The 17562-nt window shown below is 49.7% G+C and overlaps 1 protein-coding gene across 2 annotated transcripts in view; it reads left to right on the forward strand.

Moving 5' to 3' along the window:
• The window catches only part of Ppp1r16b (protein phosphatase 1 regulatory subunit 16B), a 92993-nt gene that overhangs the window by 61904 nt on the left and 13527 nt on the right, over nt 1-17562 (forward strand). For both annotated transcript variants that reach the window (XM_042694266.1, XM_042694267.1), the window contains 2 exons: nt 11316-11386; nt 16002-16147. In XM_042694266.1, coding sequence (XP_042550200.1) covers nt 11316-11386; nt 16002-16147 — 217 coding nt within the window. The remainder of the gene's footprint in view (nt 1-11315; nt 11387-16001; nt 16148-17562) is intronic.

Genomic DNA, 17562 nt, shown 5'->3' on the forward strand with positions numbered 1-17562 from the left:
TGGGAAAGATTTGTCCTTTAGTGAAACTGAAAAATTCACATTATAAATGAAATACATACATATGCTTAAATGCTTATAAAATATTGGCAACCATAAAATAAAAGTCACTGATAATCACAGGAGGAGGAGTGCCTTGAACTCAGGGCCTGGGCACTGACCCTGAGTTTCTTTGTGCTCTACCACTTGAGCCACAGTGCCACTTCTGACTTTTTCCATTTTATATGGTACTAAGGAATTGAACCCAGGGCCTCATGCATGCAAGGCAAGCACTCTACCACTGAGCCACCTTCCCAGCCCCCTGATCTTTTCTTTAGGACATGTATACTGAAGATTTGTGGAACCGTTCTGCAACTGACATATCCTAATTGTTTTTGCTTTACTGGATTTTTTTTTCCTGATTATGCAATGTATGAGCTTTCTTTTTTTTGGGGGGGGGGGTCTGGTTGTGGGGCCTGAACTCTGGGCCTGGGCGCTGTCCCTCAGCTCTTCAGCTCTCAAGGCTAGTGCACTACCACTTGAGCCACAGTGCCACTTCCGGTTTTTTCCTTTTTGCTTATGTGGTGCTGAGGAATCGAACCCAGGGCCTCATGCATGCAAGGCAAGCGCTCTACCACTGAGCCACCTTCTCAGCCCCTGTATGAGCTTTCTTGCGTGATACCACCTTCCTCATCCTGCCAATGGGCCCAGGCAATCATTGATCTGCTTCCTGTTTATTATTACATCTAGAAAGTTCTTTTTCTGACCATACTAAGGCAGACTGCCTCCTTGCTTTCCCAGAATTCCTTGGGGGCATGATAGTAGCATTGCCACCCCCATGTTCTTTGCGTTTTCATCTGCCTATCTTATATTTAAACATTCCTCTATTTTTAGTCCTGTTATTTTGTTTGGGGTATATCTTTTGTAGGTTTTTCTTTTTCTGCAATCCTGTCTCTACTGCTTCATAGGGTGTGGAGTATTATTATGTTTATGCTAATGGCACATGTGAGATTTGGGATCATCTTGGTTCATGCTTGGTGGCCTTTAATTTTCTTTTTTTTTTTTCTTTTTGTCGGTTGTGGGGCTTGAACTCTGGGCCTGGGTGCTGTCCCTGAGCAATTCAGCTCAGGGCTAGCACTCCACCACTTGAGCCACAGCACCACTTCCGGTTTTCTGAGTGGCCTATTGGAGATAAGAGTCTCACAGTCTTTCCTGCCCGGGCTGGCTTTGAACCAAGATCCTCAGATCTTAGCCTCCTGAGTAGCTAGGATTACAGGCGTGAGCCACCAGTGCCCGGCCTAATTTTCTTTATTATTCATATTCTCTTATATTATTTATATTATATGCTATTTGTTATTTATATATATTATTTAGTTTTCTTTATTATTACCATCACTTTGTAATGTCTTTTCCATCCATGATAAGGAAGGTACAAATCCTGATTTCGATTTCTCATGTGTCTGGTTACCTTCTAATTTTTCTGAAATGTGATCAGTTTCCTAGTCAGACAGTTGAAAGCTCTGGGTAGAACTGTCTGTATCCTGTGTAACACAGAGCTGAGACAGAGACGCAGGGCACTGCCTCCTTAAGAGAGACCAAAACCGAGGGTCAGGAAGACAGGCAGAGAGAGGGGTCAGGTGGTAAGGGACAGCGGTCAGGTGGAGAGGGGTCAGTGGGACAAGAAAATCAGAGGGAAGATTCAAAATGGACAGGTGGCAGCTGGAAGAACTTCCCCCTTCCTAGACAACCAGTTTCTTCTGTCCAAAATATAAATCTAGCTACTCAGGAAGCTGAAAGCTGAGGAATGTGGTTCAAAGCCAGCCTAGGCAGGAAAGTCTGTGAGACTTATCTCCAATTAACCACCAAAAAGCCAGAAACAGAGGTGTGGCTCAAGTGATAGAGTGTCAACTTTGCTTGAAAAAGCCAAGTGAGAGTATAAGACTTTTGAGTTCAAGCCCCCAATATTAGCTTGTACACACACACACACACACACACACACACACACACACACACACACACACGTGCGTGCACACACACACACAATATCTGCTATTTTAGCACAGGTGCTTCACAATTGAAAAATCAGCAACAAACCTTAGATATTATGACAACTGTGAAGCCATTACATGGTGATGTGTCTGCATCTTCTACCTGGATGGCTGGGAATATTTTTATCTATTATTTGCCTGGAGATATGAAATAATTGAGCTATTTAAGAAAAAAAAAGATCTAGGAGAGCTAGGTGGACAGAGAGATAGGTTAGGAAAGCAAGAGAAAGTCAGAAGGGAACTTGGGGCATTGGAGGAGAGAATTGGAATAAGAGCAGGTACCTTGGAGAGCTCCCTTGGTTAAGTAGCGGGGCTCCGAGGGGCAGAAGGGAGCTCAGGCCCCTGGGCCTGCAGTACTGCTAGGGACAGGGTGGGGGTCGGGGTGGGGGAAGAGACAGGTGTTAGAGAATGCTGAAGACAGTCAGAGAAGATGGGTCCCTAGCACCTGGGGTCTGCTGTGTTTCTGATCCCTGAACTAAATTGGGGGGGGGGGGCGGAGTTCCAGGATCATGTTACAAGACAGGAAGTCTTGCCTGAATCCCTAAGACAGTACCACAGACAGCAAGAGTTCTTTGAAGGGAGTTAATGAAAGAAGATGGAAAGAGGGGGTGGGAGAGAAAGAGGAGGAGGAAGAGGAGGAGGAGAAGGAAGAGGAGGGGTTCAGTGAAATTGTGGGTGAGTGAAGGAGAAGAAAAAGGAGAGAAAAAGAGAAAAAGGAGAGAGAGAATAAGAGTGAGTCAGAGTCAAAAAAATTTTTGCAGCTTTGATGGAAGAATCATACAGGCCCCTGTATTTGAGGTTTCCCTTCCCTCCCTTCCCTTTTTTTCTTTCCTATCTTTTTTTTTTTGGTGGCAGTACTGAAAAGTGAACTCAGCTTACAGTGTGGCAGAATCACACATATACCTCTCCTCTCCTCCTCTTTCCTCCTTTACCCTTCCTTTCTCTCCCCTCTCCTCTCCTCCTTTGTACTCCCTTCCCCTCCTCTCCCCCTTTTGCTTTCCTATCCCTTTTTTTTTTTTCCAGTCCTGGGGCTTGAACTCAGGGCCTAGACACTGACCATGAGCTTCATTTGCTTATGGGCTAGTACTCTACCTCTTGAGCCACAGTGCCACTTCTGGCTTTTTCTGTTCATGTGATGGTGAGGAATGGAACCCAGGGCTGTATGCTATGCAAGCACTCTACAACTAAGCCACATTCCCAGCCCTATCTTTTTTCTTTTTGGTGGCAGTACTGAAAATTGAACTCAGATCTCAAGTGTTCTACCACATGAGTGTGACTTGCCCCCAGGCCAGGCCCCCATCTTCTCTGAATTAAGTGCAGCCTCCTGTCCCCACACTCCAACACCTGGAGTAGCCCAAGAACAGATGTAATATCCAGTTCTGAGGTAGGGATAGAGGCCCTGCTAGGCCCCATTCTGTCCTGTGGGCACCAGATACTAACTGGGGGCCTGGACTATGTCACAGTAGCTCAAAGGTCCCCTCCAACTTCCTCTCAAGTACTTCACAGGCAGATCCACTCACAGCTGCACCCTGGCTCTTGATCAAGCTCAGGCCAGCGCCAGCCTAGGGTTTCAGCAGAGGCTTCCTTGAAGCAGTGGCATGTAAGCCAGGGCCTGGAGGGCCGGAGGAAGGGAAACTGGGGAAGATAGACAGATGGAGCAGCCAATGAACAAGCCTAGAGGTGCACAAGGAGGGTGAGGCCTGGGAGCTCCTGAGAAGAGAGCACAGTGGTCAGGAGAGGTGGCAGATGGCAGATCCTATAGGCCAAGAGAGACCTGACCAGCCAGTGGCTTTCCCCTTCCTCTCCCTTCCTGTAAGAAATGATTGAACACCTGGTGTCTACTGGGTGCCATCTTGGCACTGTGGATACTGTCATGAGGGCGATAACACTGTGCTGATCTCACAGAACTATGGGGCTGGCAGAGGAAGGAGCTTCCAGCAGGATGTCTGGGGACCAGCTGGGAGCTCCCTCCCGTTTGATGGAGCTATCCTTTATCTACCATGATATTCATTCCTTTTAAAGCAGTCGCAGTGCAAGTCCTTATATGGCCACCATCACTCTCTTAATTCCAGCCACTCTTATCACCTCTAAAGGAAGTGCTGGACTCTTTTGCAGTCTCTCTCTGTTCTGCCATCTCTACCACCAGGCACTAGTGACTGCCACTCAGTTCTCTGTCTCTATGGATTTGCCTACTCTGGAAATTTCATGTAAATGAGGTCATATATGGTTTTTCTAGTCTGATTTCTTTTGCAAAGTTCACCAATGTTCTAGCCTGGGTCAGTAATTTGTCTCTGTTTATGGCAGGGTAATATTCCATTGTGTGGAATTTTGTTGGTACGTTCATCAGCTGATAGGGTTATTATGAAGTTTATTTTGTATATGTGTGGACATACCTATTCATTCCTCTTACATATATGTGCCTAGGAGTAGAATTGCTGATAACTTGATATTTGATCTTTGAAGAACTACCAGACTGTTTTCCAAAGCAATGGCATCATTTCATATTGGTACCAGAACTTTCTCCACATCCCCACCAACACGTAGAATCTTCTGATTCCTCCTCCTCTTCTTTGTTTTAAAAAAAATTGTGCTGGTATGGGGGCTTAACTCAGAGTCTTGCATGCTTAGGTAGCCTTTTTGCTCAAGGCTGGCTGCCACTTGATCTACAGTTCCACCTCTAGCTTTTTGTTGATTAATTGGAGATAAGAGAATCTTACAGACTTCCAGCCTGGGCTGGCTTTGAACCATGATCCTCAGATCTCAGCCTCCTGAGTAGTTAGGATTACGAGCATGAATTACTGGTTCCTGGCTGACCCCTCCTCTTATGAATGGACCCTGGAACACTGCTATCTGCAGGAGGAAGGAGAGGGGCTGGGCCTGGCATGGGACTTTGAGAGAAGCCCACGTCTTCCTGGGCCGTCCTCCGCCCTGCCTGAGTCATTGCCCAGAACCCCGGTGAACTGCCTGGCAGAGGTGCAGCCTGTGCCAGTCACTGGAGACAACCCCACGAGACTTGACTGCACCTCTGCCCCAGCCCCAGGCAGCCTGGCTTCCTTGGAAGCAGCTATTTCTGGCTTTTTCTTCTCTAGGGAAGAGCAGTGGTGGGTGGAAAGGTTGAGATTTCTCAGTGGGATGGTTTTGGAAGGCACCGTGCAGTGAAGACCCAGGACCGCTGTGACTGGTGCGGGGAGGGGGGGGGGGGGGAGGAGGGGGGTGGGAGGCTGCTTTCTGTGAGTGCTGGGTCAAGGGCTGGGCCCCCTGAACCCCTTACAGCACCTCCAGGAGGGAAGACAGGGCCAGTGTGGGCGGGATTTTTCATGGGTGGATGGGTGTTTGGGATCAGGATGGGGCGGGTCTGCACTGGAGGAGACACAGCCTGAGGACCCGCAGAGGGGGCGCTGGAGCTGGGCTTAGAGAAGCCATACATTTTCTATAGGACCCCAGGCCCACAGAGGCCCAGCCTCTGCCCCTCATTTACAAACTGTAATAACAAGGCTGCTGTGATCACTCTTAGGATTCTTGTCTTTGAGGTTATGGAGTGTTCTAGAACACCTAATTTGGTCACAACCTTTCCGTTCACTTTTTTTTTGTCCATCTTTCTGCAACTTCTGTTTGACACCAGGTCAGCAAAGTGATCAAATGTACAGTCTGTGGGGGCCCCAGGCTCCCATTCCCAGCCCTGGGCCCTCAGACAACTTGTTCCACCTGTCCAGGCCTCACTTACCCATCTGTGAATCGTGCAGTAATCCCAGGTAGTCAGAGAAGAGCAGGGGTCGCTCACCTTCCTAAGTGGTTCCAGAGGATGAGTTGGTATGGTGGTGTCACGCATAGTGACTTCAGTGCCACTATGCTCAACACACAGCCACACTGCATCATACAGAGGACAGCCCAGGGCACTGGACAGAAAGAGTAAGGAGCCAGGACAGGAAGGAGATAATGCCAGCCTAGGGAGAGGACTGTGGGGAGAGGGCTGAAGACTTCTGTGCTCTGGCTGCACAGAGGAGAAAGACTGAAGGAGGCCATTTGCTAATGTGTCACATGGAAAATGGTCCCCTAGCCTCTAGGGCAAGTAGCTCTGTGGCTAGTGAAGCAGATGCTATGGTAATGTACTAGCTGGGTATGGTGGCCCACACCTTTTATCCCAGCACATGGGCGGCTGAGGCAGGAAGAGCATGAGTTCAAGACCAGCCTGGACTACATAATGAGACTCTGCTTCACCAAAACCCAAAGTAGTAGTAGTAATGATAATGATGATGATGATGATAATAATAATAAAAATAACAGTAAAGAAAAAAGATGTAACAAATGCAGAAGTACTGTGGGAAGAATGGCTTCGAAAGCACAGTTGACACTCAAGTCACCTTGAGTTGGTGACAGTTTGCCTGGGATCTGAGGAGGAAAAGGAGTATGTTGGTACAACGCGGGAAAGAAAGAACGTTCCAGGCACAGGCAACAGTGTGTCAAGGCTGAGAGGCTGGGCGCTCAGGTTTTGCTTTGTTTTTGTTTAGGAAGTAAAAGAAACCAGTGTGGCTGGCACAGTGAGCTAACCTGGCACTGAACAGGAAAGGAAGGGAGACTGGGCGGTAGCATGCTCAGGGAACATGACCCTCAAGTCACCGGGGCCCATTTCAACTACAAGCCCCCGGAGCAGAGGCAGATAGCCCCGAAGTCCCTGGCAGTGGGAGACCCCTCTGTTTTACTGGTTCCTGTTCCCTTCTGCAGGGCAGAAGGCAGGAGCCACACCTGTGGTTGCCTGAACCCCCCACTTGCTTGAAGTCAGGGGGCTTGCTCTGTGGGACACGTTGGGTCAGATGCAAACCCAAGTCTGTGAGCAGTGAACCTCCCGCCTCCTGCCCTGGGAGGCGGCTGCAGCCTCAGCCTCTCTCTGGCTCACTGCAGCTGGAGATGGAGGGAGCAGATGGCCCGCTGGCCCACGTTCCAGCCAGATTGCCAGGGAGGTGTGGGCAGAGCACCAGGCTGGTGCCAGGAGCAGGATGCTCCAGGGAGAGGGGGCGGGGCCACCTCTTTGCCCTCGGGATAGGGGGTGGTGCAGGCGGCCCTCTATGGCCTCACAGTGGTCCATCAGCACTGCTGCAGAGAGACCCGCTTCTGTCCGTTGTGACCTGCTCCAGAGCTCTGGAATGATGCATGCGTTCCGTGCAGCGTCCAGCCCTTCAGGGAAGGACCCCAGTGGAGCTCAGTGATTGGTTTTTCTGTGCATGTTCCTAATGTAAGTGACACTAGCTTTTAGACACGATTCTACTAAATCCTCACAGCATCCTGACAATGGATGTCTGGTTGAGGACTTGTGGCACAGACTTGAGGGATAACTTGTGTAAAGCTACGGTGAAACAGACGGCAAGAACCCACGGGTCATTCTGACAAGCTGGTAGCCAAGCCTGGGAGCTGGGAGAAGAGCCAAGGATGGATAGCCAGCAGAAGTGGGGGGCACTCCCAGCTCACTGGAGGAGGGAAGGCCCCTCTTGTCTTTGTGCCCCCCAAGCCTAGGCAGCCCTTAGACCTCACACCAGCTTCCTCTATTATCCAAGATGCCCAGAGAGTTGGAAGACAGGGCCTTGTTGTGGCTGAGCGAGCTGCACAATTTTAGAGCGCTTCATTGACATCGACTAGGGTGAAAATAATCCCCTGCCCTGGGAATTGTGCAAGGTGGTCATCTTTTAGATGAGACCACCTTGAGAAGGACTTTGGGGACCAAGGGTCTAAAACCCTAGTAAAGACATATGGCCCACAGTCTCTGTGATGACTCCACAGCTTTGCCATGGTAGGGTAAGAGCAGTCGTAGGTGATATGTAAATGGATGAGTGTGGTGCGGTCCAATCAAGTTTTATTTACAGAAATAGGCTGCCTGACAGATTTGGTCCACAGGCTAGTTTGTGAATCCCAGTGAAGACCATAGAAGGAGTTTAGACCCATGTAGAGCCAGGAGAGGGCTTTGAGCCAGGGTAAAGAGAGGCCAGTTTACAGTTGACATGGCCCCGACAGATCTGACTGTGCCCCAAACCCCTGACCAAGGCAGAATGTTTCTTCAGCTTTGTTTGTGAGTTCTGGAACACGTTGGTTTATAAGAAGCAACTTAGCCTGGCACTGGTAAACCTCTGATGCTTACCTGGTCTGAAAAGTGGAGACTATTGATTCCCCTCTTCCCTGGCTAGTTCTTGGTTTAGTTCTGGAAGAGCAGAGCCATCACTTGGGCTCAGGACTCAGCATCTGGTGCCACATTTTATTTAACTCTTTATTCAGTGTGTGTGTGTGTGTGTGTGTGTGTGTGTGTGGTGTGTGTGTGAGTGACCTTTCTGACCCTCTGTCTCCTTTTCTGTATGTGGGGACCCTGATAGATGTGAAAGCAGGAAGGAACATGATTCTGCATGGAGCTGGGAGCACAGGGTAGGCTCTGTCCAAGGACTCCTAATAGCTGAGACCCGGAGCACTACGGCCACACATTGGGGAGTGGGGACTTTGCTCCACTGAGCTGGGCCCAAGGCCAGTTCCAGCCTCCTTGCTCGAGCTGGGCAAAGAGAGCTGCTGAGGAGGCCTTGGCTCATGAATATTAAGGGTTTCTTAGAGATGGAGATGACTTGTCCCACTTATTGGGCTGAAAATAACTGCCCGACATCAGGGTAATTACATGGCTTGGGCTCCCACGCAGCACAGAGAGCACCCCAATAATTACTATGCACAAAGACTGCTGTTGGCAGCTGCTATTTGTTTATTTATTTATTTGCTTCTTGGAGAGTCTCCTGGACAGGAAGCCTGGCCGATCAGCCATCCCAGGCAACTCCAGTTTGCCTCATGGGAGCAGAACCTTCTAGAAACCCTTTTCAGATAGTCATAATGTCCATTTCTTCTCTCCCTCAAGCCTCTGTCAGGTTCAGGAGCACCCTTGCCCTCCTGCCCCCCCATACCCACCCACCCACCCATTGACCCTGGGGCAGAATGTGCCTGGGTTGTCTGAGACTTTGCTGCCATCCCTTAGCATAGCCCAAGGCCAAGACCAGTTGCCAGGCAGCTCACAGGCCCTTAGGAGGAACCTGCAGGCCAGAGCTGCCTGCTACAGGCAGGAGTCTCCAGGCTTAGCGCTGGCTAACGCTTCACTGCTCAGAGATGGAGAAACTATGAGCTTGTACTGAGTTAGGAGGCTGCCTATTGGGCAAAGCCCCCGAGGAGACTTTGAAGATGAACTCTGTATCATGCTTTAGGAATAGAGTTACCAACACCAGACTATGGTCTTACCTGCTTAGGGCTTAGAATCTAATGTCAGACCCAAGGTTGCAGTGTTCATTGATAAGGCTATGAAATGTACAAGAGGAGCCTTAGGTGTGTGTGATGGGGGGAGATTGGGGAGTTTGAGCTGAGTCCTAAAGGATGAGGATGGTTGTGTGTGTGTGTGTGTGTGTGTGTGTGCAGGCGCGCTTGCACATGATGGTAGATTGGTGGGTGAATGGGTGACTGAATCTTCCAGTCAGTGGGTTCAGGCTTATGCAGAGGTTCAGAGGTCAGCGGAAGTACGTAACTAGCGAACAAATAATGATTACAGGAAATGTTTGGAGTTTAAGAAATGAAACTAGAGTTGGGTGTCAGTTGTTCACACTCATAATCCTAGTCACTCAGGAACCTGAGACCTGAGGATTGTGGTTCAAAGCCAGCCTGGGCAGGAAAGTCCTTGAGACTCTTATCTCCAAATAATAGCTGAAAACTAGAAGTGGCACTGTGGCTTAAAGTGGTAGAGCACTAGCCTACAGCAAAAAGGGGACAGTGCTCAGGCACTGAGTTCAAGCCCCATGACAGACCAGAAAAAACAAAAAGAGGAGAAAAATTGAAACCAGGGCAGGGGGATAGGATTAGTGCATATATTTTGGCGTATTGTGCATTGAGCAGCTCCCGGGGTGCAAGTCTTCCAAATCATGATGCCAGCGGTGTGCATGCCTCCTCGAATTGTTCTGGAGGGTGGTCTACAGATCACTAGTGCAGGGACCTACCATGCATGACCTCGAATGTCATAGGAAGCAATGTGGCCATTGTTTCTTGGGCAATGGGGAGTTAGGGATGGCTTTTGCCATTTGTGCTGGGGTTCATTTCCAGTTATGACTCCTGAAAAGAGCACTGAGCAATAGAATTCTGTGTGTGTGTGTGATGTGTGTGCGCGCGTGTGTGCCTGTACACTAGTCCTGGGGCTTGAACATTGAGCTTGGACATTTCCCTAAGCTTTTTTGCTCAAGGCTAGTGCTCTACTGTTTGAGTCACAGCTCCACTTCTGCTCTTCTTTTTGATGGTTAATTGGAGATAAGAGTCTCATGGACTTTCCTGCCCTGGTTAGCTTTGAACATTGATCCCCAGATCTCAGCCTTCTGTGTAGCTAGGATTATAGGCGCGAGTCATCAGTGCCTGGCTTCCAGTAGAACTTTTTAAGAAGTTAGCAATGTCTCGATGTGCTTGTGGCATTAAGCATAGAGCAACCGAAACACTTGCATGTTTGTGAATTAAATTTTAAGTCATCTCAATAGCTAGACTCAGCTCACCGGTCTGTGTGAGCATGCAGAGAAGAGGCTCTCTGCATCTCATTCTCAGCAAGTCTTCTGAAGATATCACCCTGCTTTGTGGACGCCTCAACCCCTCCCTCACATGGGGCCTCTGCGTGCTGGGGCTGGCGTGCAACTGGGCTGTGGTCTGGGAGTTGGGAGGTTGAGCTGAGGGGCTGCCCCCATCCCCACTACTCCTGAGGCCTTGTGGGCTCTCCACCCTTTCCTGTCAGTGGGAGTCAATGACTGGCGATTGCCCTTAAGAATGAATGACACTCTCCCCCTAGCTTGTCCTTTACAGTGGGGGCACACGGAGGAGGCCATGTCCAACTGCACTGGCCATCATGGTCACCGTGGGCTCCAGTGGATCCCTCCATGAAGTACAGAGTGGGAGACTGCCCAGATCTGGGCCTTCTAAAGCTGGGGTCAGAGCCAGGAGGTCTTAGCTGGCCTGTGGGATCATGGGACTTGGGCTTCAGGTGACAGCTAGGATCAATATGGTGTATGGGGATGGAGGAAGATGACCATGGGAAGGGGACAGGCCAACTGCTGAGATCAGTGCCTGACATACAGGAAGATGACAGCCACCACCTCATGCTAGTCTGGCCCAAGAAAAGACAAGCCAAAGCCCTTCTGTGCCCTCGGTTTTCTCATCTGGATAACGAGGAGGGTGTTCATACCTCATCGGCCTGGGCCCCTGGCGCATGCCTTCCCTGTGTGTGAAGGGATTCTCACTCTGTCCCTCCTGTTACAGTCCGCTACTTCCTGAAGAATAAAGTCAGCCCTGATTTGTGCAATGAAGATGGACTCACAGCCCTGCACCAGGTAAGCCATGCTTGCTGGGGTCCCCGTGTTCCCTGCTTTGATGGGGAGCCCTCCACTCTCCCTGTACTGTCCTGCCCTGCTTCTCAGGGAAGAGGGAGAGAGGGCAGAGAATGGTGAGTGTGTGTGTGTGTGTGTGTGTGAGAGAGAGAGAGAGACATGCTCACACATGTACAGGACAGGCCCAGGGGACAGGAGGTCTTTGTGCCTGTCATCTCCACTGCCCAGTTGACAAAGATCATTCCCACTCACCAGGATATCCACTGTGCTGGAGATGTAGGTGATTGACAGATGTTGGCTGTGGTCACAGGGCCAAGTGCTTGGCCATGACCCCTATGCACCATGATGACACTTCCACTTCCCCAGTGAGCCCTCCTTGCCTGGGATGAGGCTGTGTGGGATGTCATGTTTCTCTCTCCTCTGCAGCCTCCTAACCCACCCCAGGACATAGCCTTGCTCCCTGAGATTAATCAACACGTTCTTGTCCTACTTCTACTCTCCAAGACCCTGTGAAGCCTGGTCCCTGCCCAGCGCTCTGAGCCCCTGCCTCTAATCCCACCCTGGCCTAGAGGAGGTCTCTAACATGCGCGTGGTGAATTCCTGATCAACACACTGGAGCACTTCTGTGCGCTGGCCAGGTCTGCAGGTAGATTGGTTAGGGGGAGGCCAGGTAATTGGAACCCTGCTCAGGAGAAGAATGGACAGACTGGCCATTGTGACTACCCATATGTGTGTGTGTATGTGTCTGTCTGTCTGTCTATCTGTCTATTTCTGTCTCTGTCTGTCTGTCCTAACTTTCAGCTCCATGATTCTAGGCTACTTGGGGCTGCACCAGAGGGAGGGAGGGTGGGCAGAGGAAACCCAAATGTTAACTCCCCAGGCAGCTAGGGTCCTGAAGCCAGGGGTGTGGTGATTCAGTGAAGCCTGGAGCTGCCACTCCCTGGCTGGTGACCTTAGACAACTTCCTTAGGCTCTCTGGGCATCGGTTACCTCCTCTGTGACAAGCTCTGGCCTCAGAGCTCCACAGAGTGTGGCTAAGATGATGGAAGCTGACTTTGGAATTAATCACAGTGAATTTAGATTACGAGTGGGTGGGCCCTGGCAGAGCGGGGTGGCACTGGGGGCTCTTGCCAGTACACGGCGGCTGCAGAGCTCCAGGCCCACCCTGGGGCTGCCATGTGGGCCTTGGTGAACAACCTTAGGTCGCCTCCCTTTGGCTTGGAGTTCCTCCCATCCCCACATTATGCTTCCACTTCTTATTTACTGGTCACATGGCTTCCTCCGAGCCCATTGCTCTTCCAATGGGTTCCCTGATACCCACTCAGAGGCAGGGAGGTGAGAACTGATTTGGTCCTGAGTTTCGTTATCTTTAGTCCCACTTCCACCACGATACTCACCTTGGGCCCTATTTTGCCATCGCTCTCCTTCCACTGGCCTGCATTCATTCATTCATTCATGCATGCGTTCATTCATGCATTCAACCAATCTTTATTAAATACCTACTCTGTGGTAGGCACTCTTGCTGGGACAGGATCCCAGGAGTGAATTAGGCTGCTTCTCTACTCTGAGTTGGTGGTTTGATGGGACCCCCAGCTCAGAAATAGTAGGAGTAAGGCAATGCAGAGGAGAGATGAAGAGATGAGCTCAGACTGGGGATAGATAACCTGTCTCAAAGGAAAACTAAGAGCTAGACAGTGGTTCACACCTATAATACTAGCTACTCAGGAGGCTGAGATCTACGAATCATGGTTTGAAGCCAGCCTGGGCAGAAAAAGTCCATGAGAGTCTTAACCTCTAATAAGCTACTCAGAAAAAGCTGGTAACGGCTCTGTGGCTCAAGTGGTAGAGCACTAACCTTGAGCACAAAGAGGCTCAAGGACAGTACCCAGTCCCAGAATTCAAGCCCTAGAACCGGCACAAAAAAAAAAAAAAGGGGGTGGGGGAGCAGGGCAGGAAGAAAGGTTTCCAAGAAGACATCAGCGCTGAAGGATGAATAAGAGTTTGCCAGACAGGAAAGGAAGAGAATGTGAAGCCTGGGGAAGAGTGAACAGGAACTTGGCTTTTCAAGTTGGGAGTCTGAGGGGTTGATTCTGGAAGCCTTAGGGAGAAGGCAGGAGACAATTGGGAAAATTGACAATAGGACCTTTGGTTTTTCATTTTTTGTTTTGTTGTTGTTTTAGTTGTGAGGCTTGAACTCTGGGCCTGGGCACTGTCACTCAGCTGTTCAGCTCAAGGCTAGTGCTCTACCACTTGAGCCACAGTGCCACATCCGGTTTTCTGGTGGTTTATTGGAGATAAGAGTCTCACAGACTTTCCTGCCCAGGCTGGCTTTGAACTGTGATCCTCAGATCTCAGCCTCCTGAGTAGCTAGGATTAGAGGCGTGAGCCACCGGCGCCTTTGGTTTAATGCAACTCTGTGGATGGATTTGTTTGTTTGTTTTTGTACTCTCATTTTTTTTTTTTTTTTTGAGACAGGACTTCACTATGTAGTCCCCAGCTGGCTTCAAACTCTGATCTTCCTGAGAGCTTGCAGGACCAGCTGTCTATAGGCGTGTTTAAACCTTTGTTTAAACCTCTGTTTCTCATGGTGTGTGACCTGGTGCATCTGGCCTTTCTGAGCAGGGAGCACTGAGATGGCTTCTTGGAGGATTAAATGTGGCCATAAATGGCTGAAGCCTAGCCAGGTACCTGACTGAACTAAATCCTCAAGAAGCATAGGCTCTTGTTGTTGTTGTTGTTGATATAATCGCCATTGTCGACAGAGCTGTGATGGTTGTTTTGAGTGCCACTACTATTCCTGTACAGAGGAGACCGGGAGCTTGTGGAGCTCCCCAGGCCTGGCAGAGAAGTGTGGGTTTGCTTTTCTTGGCAACGGGGAGTCTTCCAAGGTTTGCAAACTGACAGCGACATGGTGAGAGGAACAAGAAGCTCCCTCTGGTTGAGGGGAGTGGGAGGGAGGCAGGGAGACCTGATGAAGCTCACCCAGGGCGGCGGGAAGGGGACAACAACTGAGGAGACAAAATGGAGGGCCATTTCCTACCGTGTCCCACCGTGCGCAACGCACCACAAACTGCTCCTTGTGTGCACCCCTGCATTCCACCCGCAGAGGCCTGGAATAGGAACACTTCAATCCCTGGGATGGGGCTCACAAGATGCAGTTCTGGGTATACTACTGTATACCTTCACCCCCTCAACTTGTGCTTTCTGCAGTTCCTAAGGGTGGAATCTCAGGGCTTCCTGTCCCCCGACCCCCATTACAGCTCAGGGACTGCCCACAGCTGCCTCACACGGGTGTCTTTGGTGCCCCCTGCTGACTGTGCCAGGACACTGCATGGTTCTCCTGCCCATCTAAGTCCCATCACCAGGCCCCTGTCCAGAGACCCAGCCATCCCCCAGACAGGCTGCTTGGAAAGAACCTGGGTCTCTGGTATCATCTATGCCAGCAGCTGTTCCTTTCAAACGTGTCCTTCTGGCACTGAGTCCTGGCTCCCTGGGGCTGGCCCGGGTGTTGTGCTGTGGGTCCCTTCCTTCGGGTTCCCACAGGTGCCTCTGCTCTTGGTTCTGGGCTCCCGTCTTATCTCCTGTCCCTACTGTCACTTCTGTAAGCCAGGCCACCATCATCTCTTAACTGGCTGACTTCAACACAGCATCTCACTGTCTCCTTTCAGTGTGGGTGTACACATACACACACACACACACACACACATGCACACGCGCACACACACACAGTCTGTTCTCCACATGGAGTGACTTTCTTAAAAAACAAGTCAGACTGCACAACTCTCCTGAGCTCAGGTCTCCTCCCTTGTGCTGTCCCGCTAATTGGCTTCTCCTGCTGTCATCTGGAGGGAAGACTCTCCACTCTGCAGGCTGCAAAGTGCTCCCTGAGCCCCTCCTCAGCCCTCACCGCTCCCTGATAGCCCCAGTTGAGCCTCCTCTGTCCCCTTGGGGGACTTTTCACTGTCCAAGGAGTTTGGGGTCACTTGGAGCCTGTGTTCTCTTCGGGGAGCTGAGGCCTCCTGACACTCACGCCCTTAGCACAAACACGCTGTCTCCCAGCAGGCACTGTGTCAGGACTCTCCACCCCCCCCCCCCCCGAATCTGCCTGTTGGAGATGGATTCTTGGGGTTGGGAGGAATTGTGGTTGTTTTGGGATTCTTGAGATCTGAAGTTTGTAAGTCAGAGGTTTCATACTGTGATCCAGGGGCACACTTTGGGGGACGCAGCTCCACACGAGGGTGAAAGATACTGCCTGAACATGGCAATAACTAAGTCAGCATCTAGGGTCTCCAGATGCAGCCTTCTGGGATTCTGAAGCCACGTGTAAATTGTGTGTTGTTCCAGTAACACTTGCTGAAAGGCAACTATAGTTGACAATCTTCTTTTTAAACCTTTATTTAAAAAATCTTATACATTCTTAACTTCATTCTTTCTCCCAAGGAAACCAGGAGACTTAAGAGGTAAGGCGCCTGGCCCAAAAGTCCCCAAGATTTGAACTCAGGTCATCTGATTCTGGGGTCCTTCTTAAGTGGCCTCTTTTGGGGGAGCATTGTGTGACTCGACTCACTAGGGCCCTGCCCTCTGCCTAGGCTCAGCCTGCCTCTCTGTCCCTTCCTAGTGCTGCATCGACAACTTTGAGGAAATTGTCAAGCTACTCCTTTCCCACGGTGCCAATGTGAATGCGAGGGACAACGAGCTGTGGACGCCCCTGCATGCTGCAGCCACCTGTGGCCACGTCAACCTGGTGAAGACCCTCGTCCAGTAGTACGTGCCCCTCCACCACCAAGGGCCCCTGCCTTCTGCCTCTGGCTTTTCTCCATTTCCTTCCTTCCTTCCTTCCTTCACTCCCTCCCTCCCTCCCTCCCTCCCTCCCTCCCTCCCCTTCTTCCTTTTTTCTCCCTCCTTGCTCTCACCTTCTCTCCTTCCTTCCCTTCCATCTCTTTCTGTCCTCTCCTCCTCCTCCTTTCTCTACTCCTTTCTTTGTCTCTGTTTCTCCTCTGTCTTCTTTCTCTTGTAAATTCCCTTTCCTTTCTCTTGCTCTCTTTGTGTCTCCTTATTCTGTTTATTTTTTTGTGTTGATCCTGGGCTTGAACTGGGTGTTGTCCCTGAGTTTTTTTTGGTCAGGGTTAGTGCTCTACCACTTGAGCCACAGCTCCACGCCTGGCTTTTTGGTGATTATGTGGAGATGAAGTCTCGGGGGACTTTCCTGCCCAGGCTGGCTTCAAACTGTGATCCTCAGACCTCAATCTCTGAGTAGCTAGGATCACAGGCATGAGCTCCTCCTGGCACCAGCAATGCATGTCTTTATCTTTTTCTCTTCAGCTCTTCATCTCTGTCTGTCATTCATTCTACCTTTCAGCTTGAGCTTGTGTCTTGATTTAGTCTTTCTTCATTTCTTTTCTTCCAAGATTTTCACTGTGGGAAAATACAAATAATATAAACGTTGTTACCTCAGCCATTTTTATATGTCTGCTCAGGGGTATTAAGTATATTCATGAAGTGGATCTGCTTCATTTCTCTCAGCTTAGAGAGCCGAAGCTTTGTGCCCATTAGACAAAGCCCCCCTCCCATTCCCTAACCCCTTCAACTCTTGGCAAGTGATGCTCTACTTCTTGGCTTTGTTTTTAAATGAACTACGTCAAGTACCTCATTAAAGTGGAATCGTAAGGTATTTGTATTTTTTGTGGCTTGCTTATTTCACTTAGCATAATGTCAAGTTTCATCCTTGTGTGAGGATTTTCTTCATTTTTAAGAGTGAGTGAAGTTCCTCTGGTGTGTGTGTGTGTGTGTGTGTGTGTGTGTGTGCGTGCGTGTGAATGCGTATGCCATAACCTGCTTATCCATTTGTCTATGGAAGGACATTTGGATTTCTTTCATGTGATTATACTGTTATGAATATGTACATCCAATTATTTTGTGTATATACCTGGAAGGGGAATTGCTGGATCACATGATAATTCTATCTTTAGTGTTTTTGAGGAACTTCTGTATTGTTTACCCCACGGTCCATTTTACATTCTTACCAACAATGCATAGAGGTTATAATTTCTTCATGTTCTCACCAACACTTGCTATTTTTGATTTTGTTTGCTTGCAGTTATCCTAATGGCTATGAGGTGGAGTGTCCTTGTGGCTTTGATTTGTTTTTTCTCTAATAATTAATAATTGGAGCCTCCTTT

Source organism: Dipodomys spectabilis, unplaced genomic scaffold (assembly GCF_019054845.1).
Source record: "Dipodomys spectabilis isolate Male_0828 unplaced genomic scaffold, ASM1905484v1 ptg000175l, whole genome shotgun sequence".
NCBI classification, from domain to species: domain Eukaryota; kingdom Metazoa; phylum Chordata; class Mammalia; order Rodentia; family Heteromyidae; genus Dipodomys; species Dipodomys spectabilis.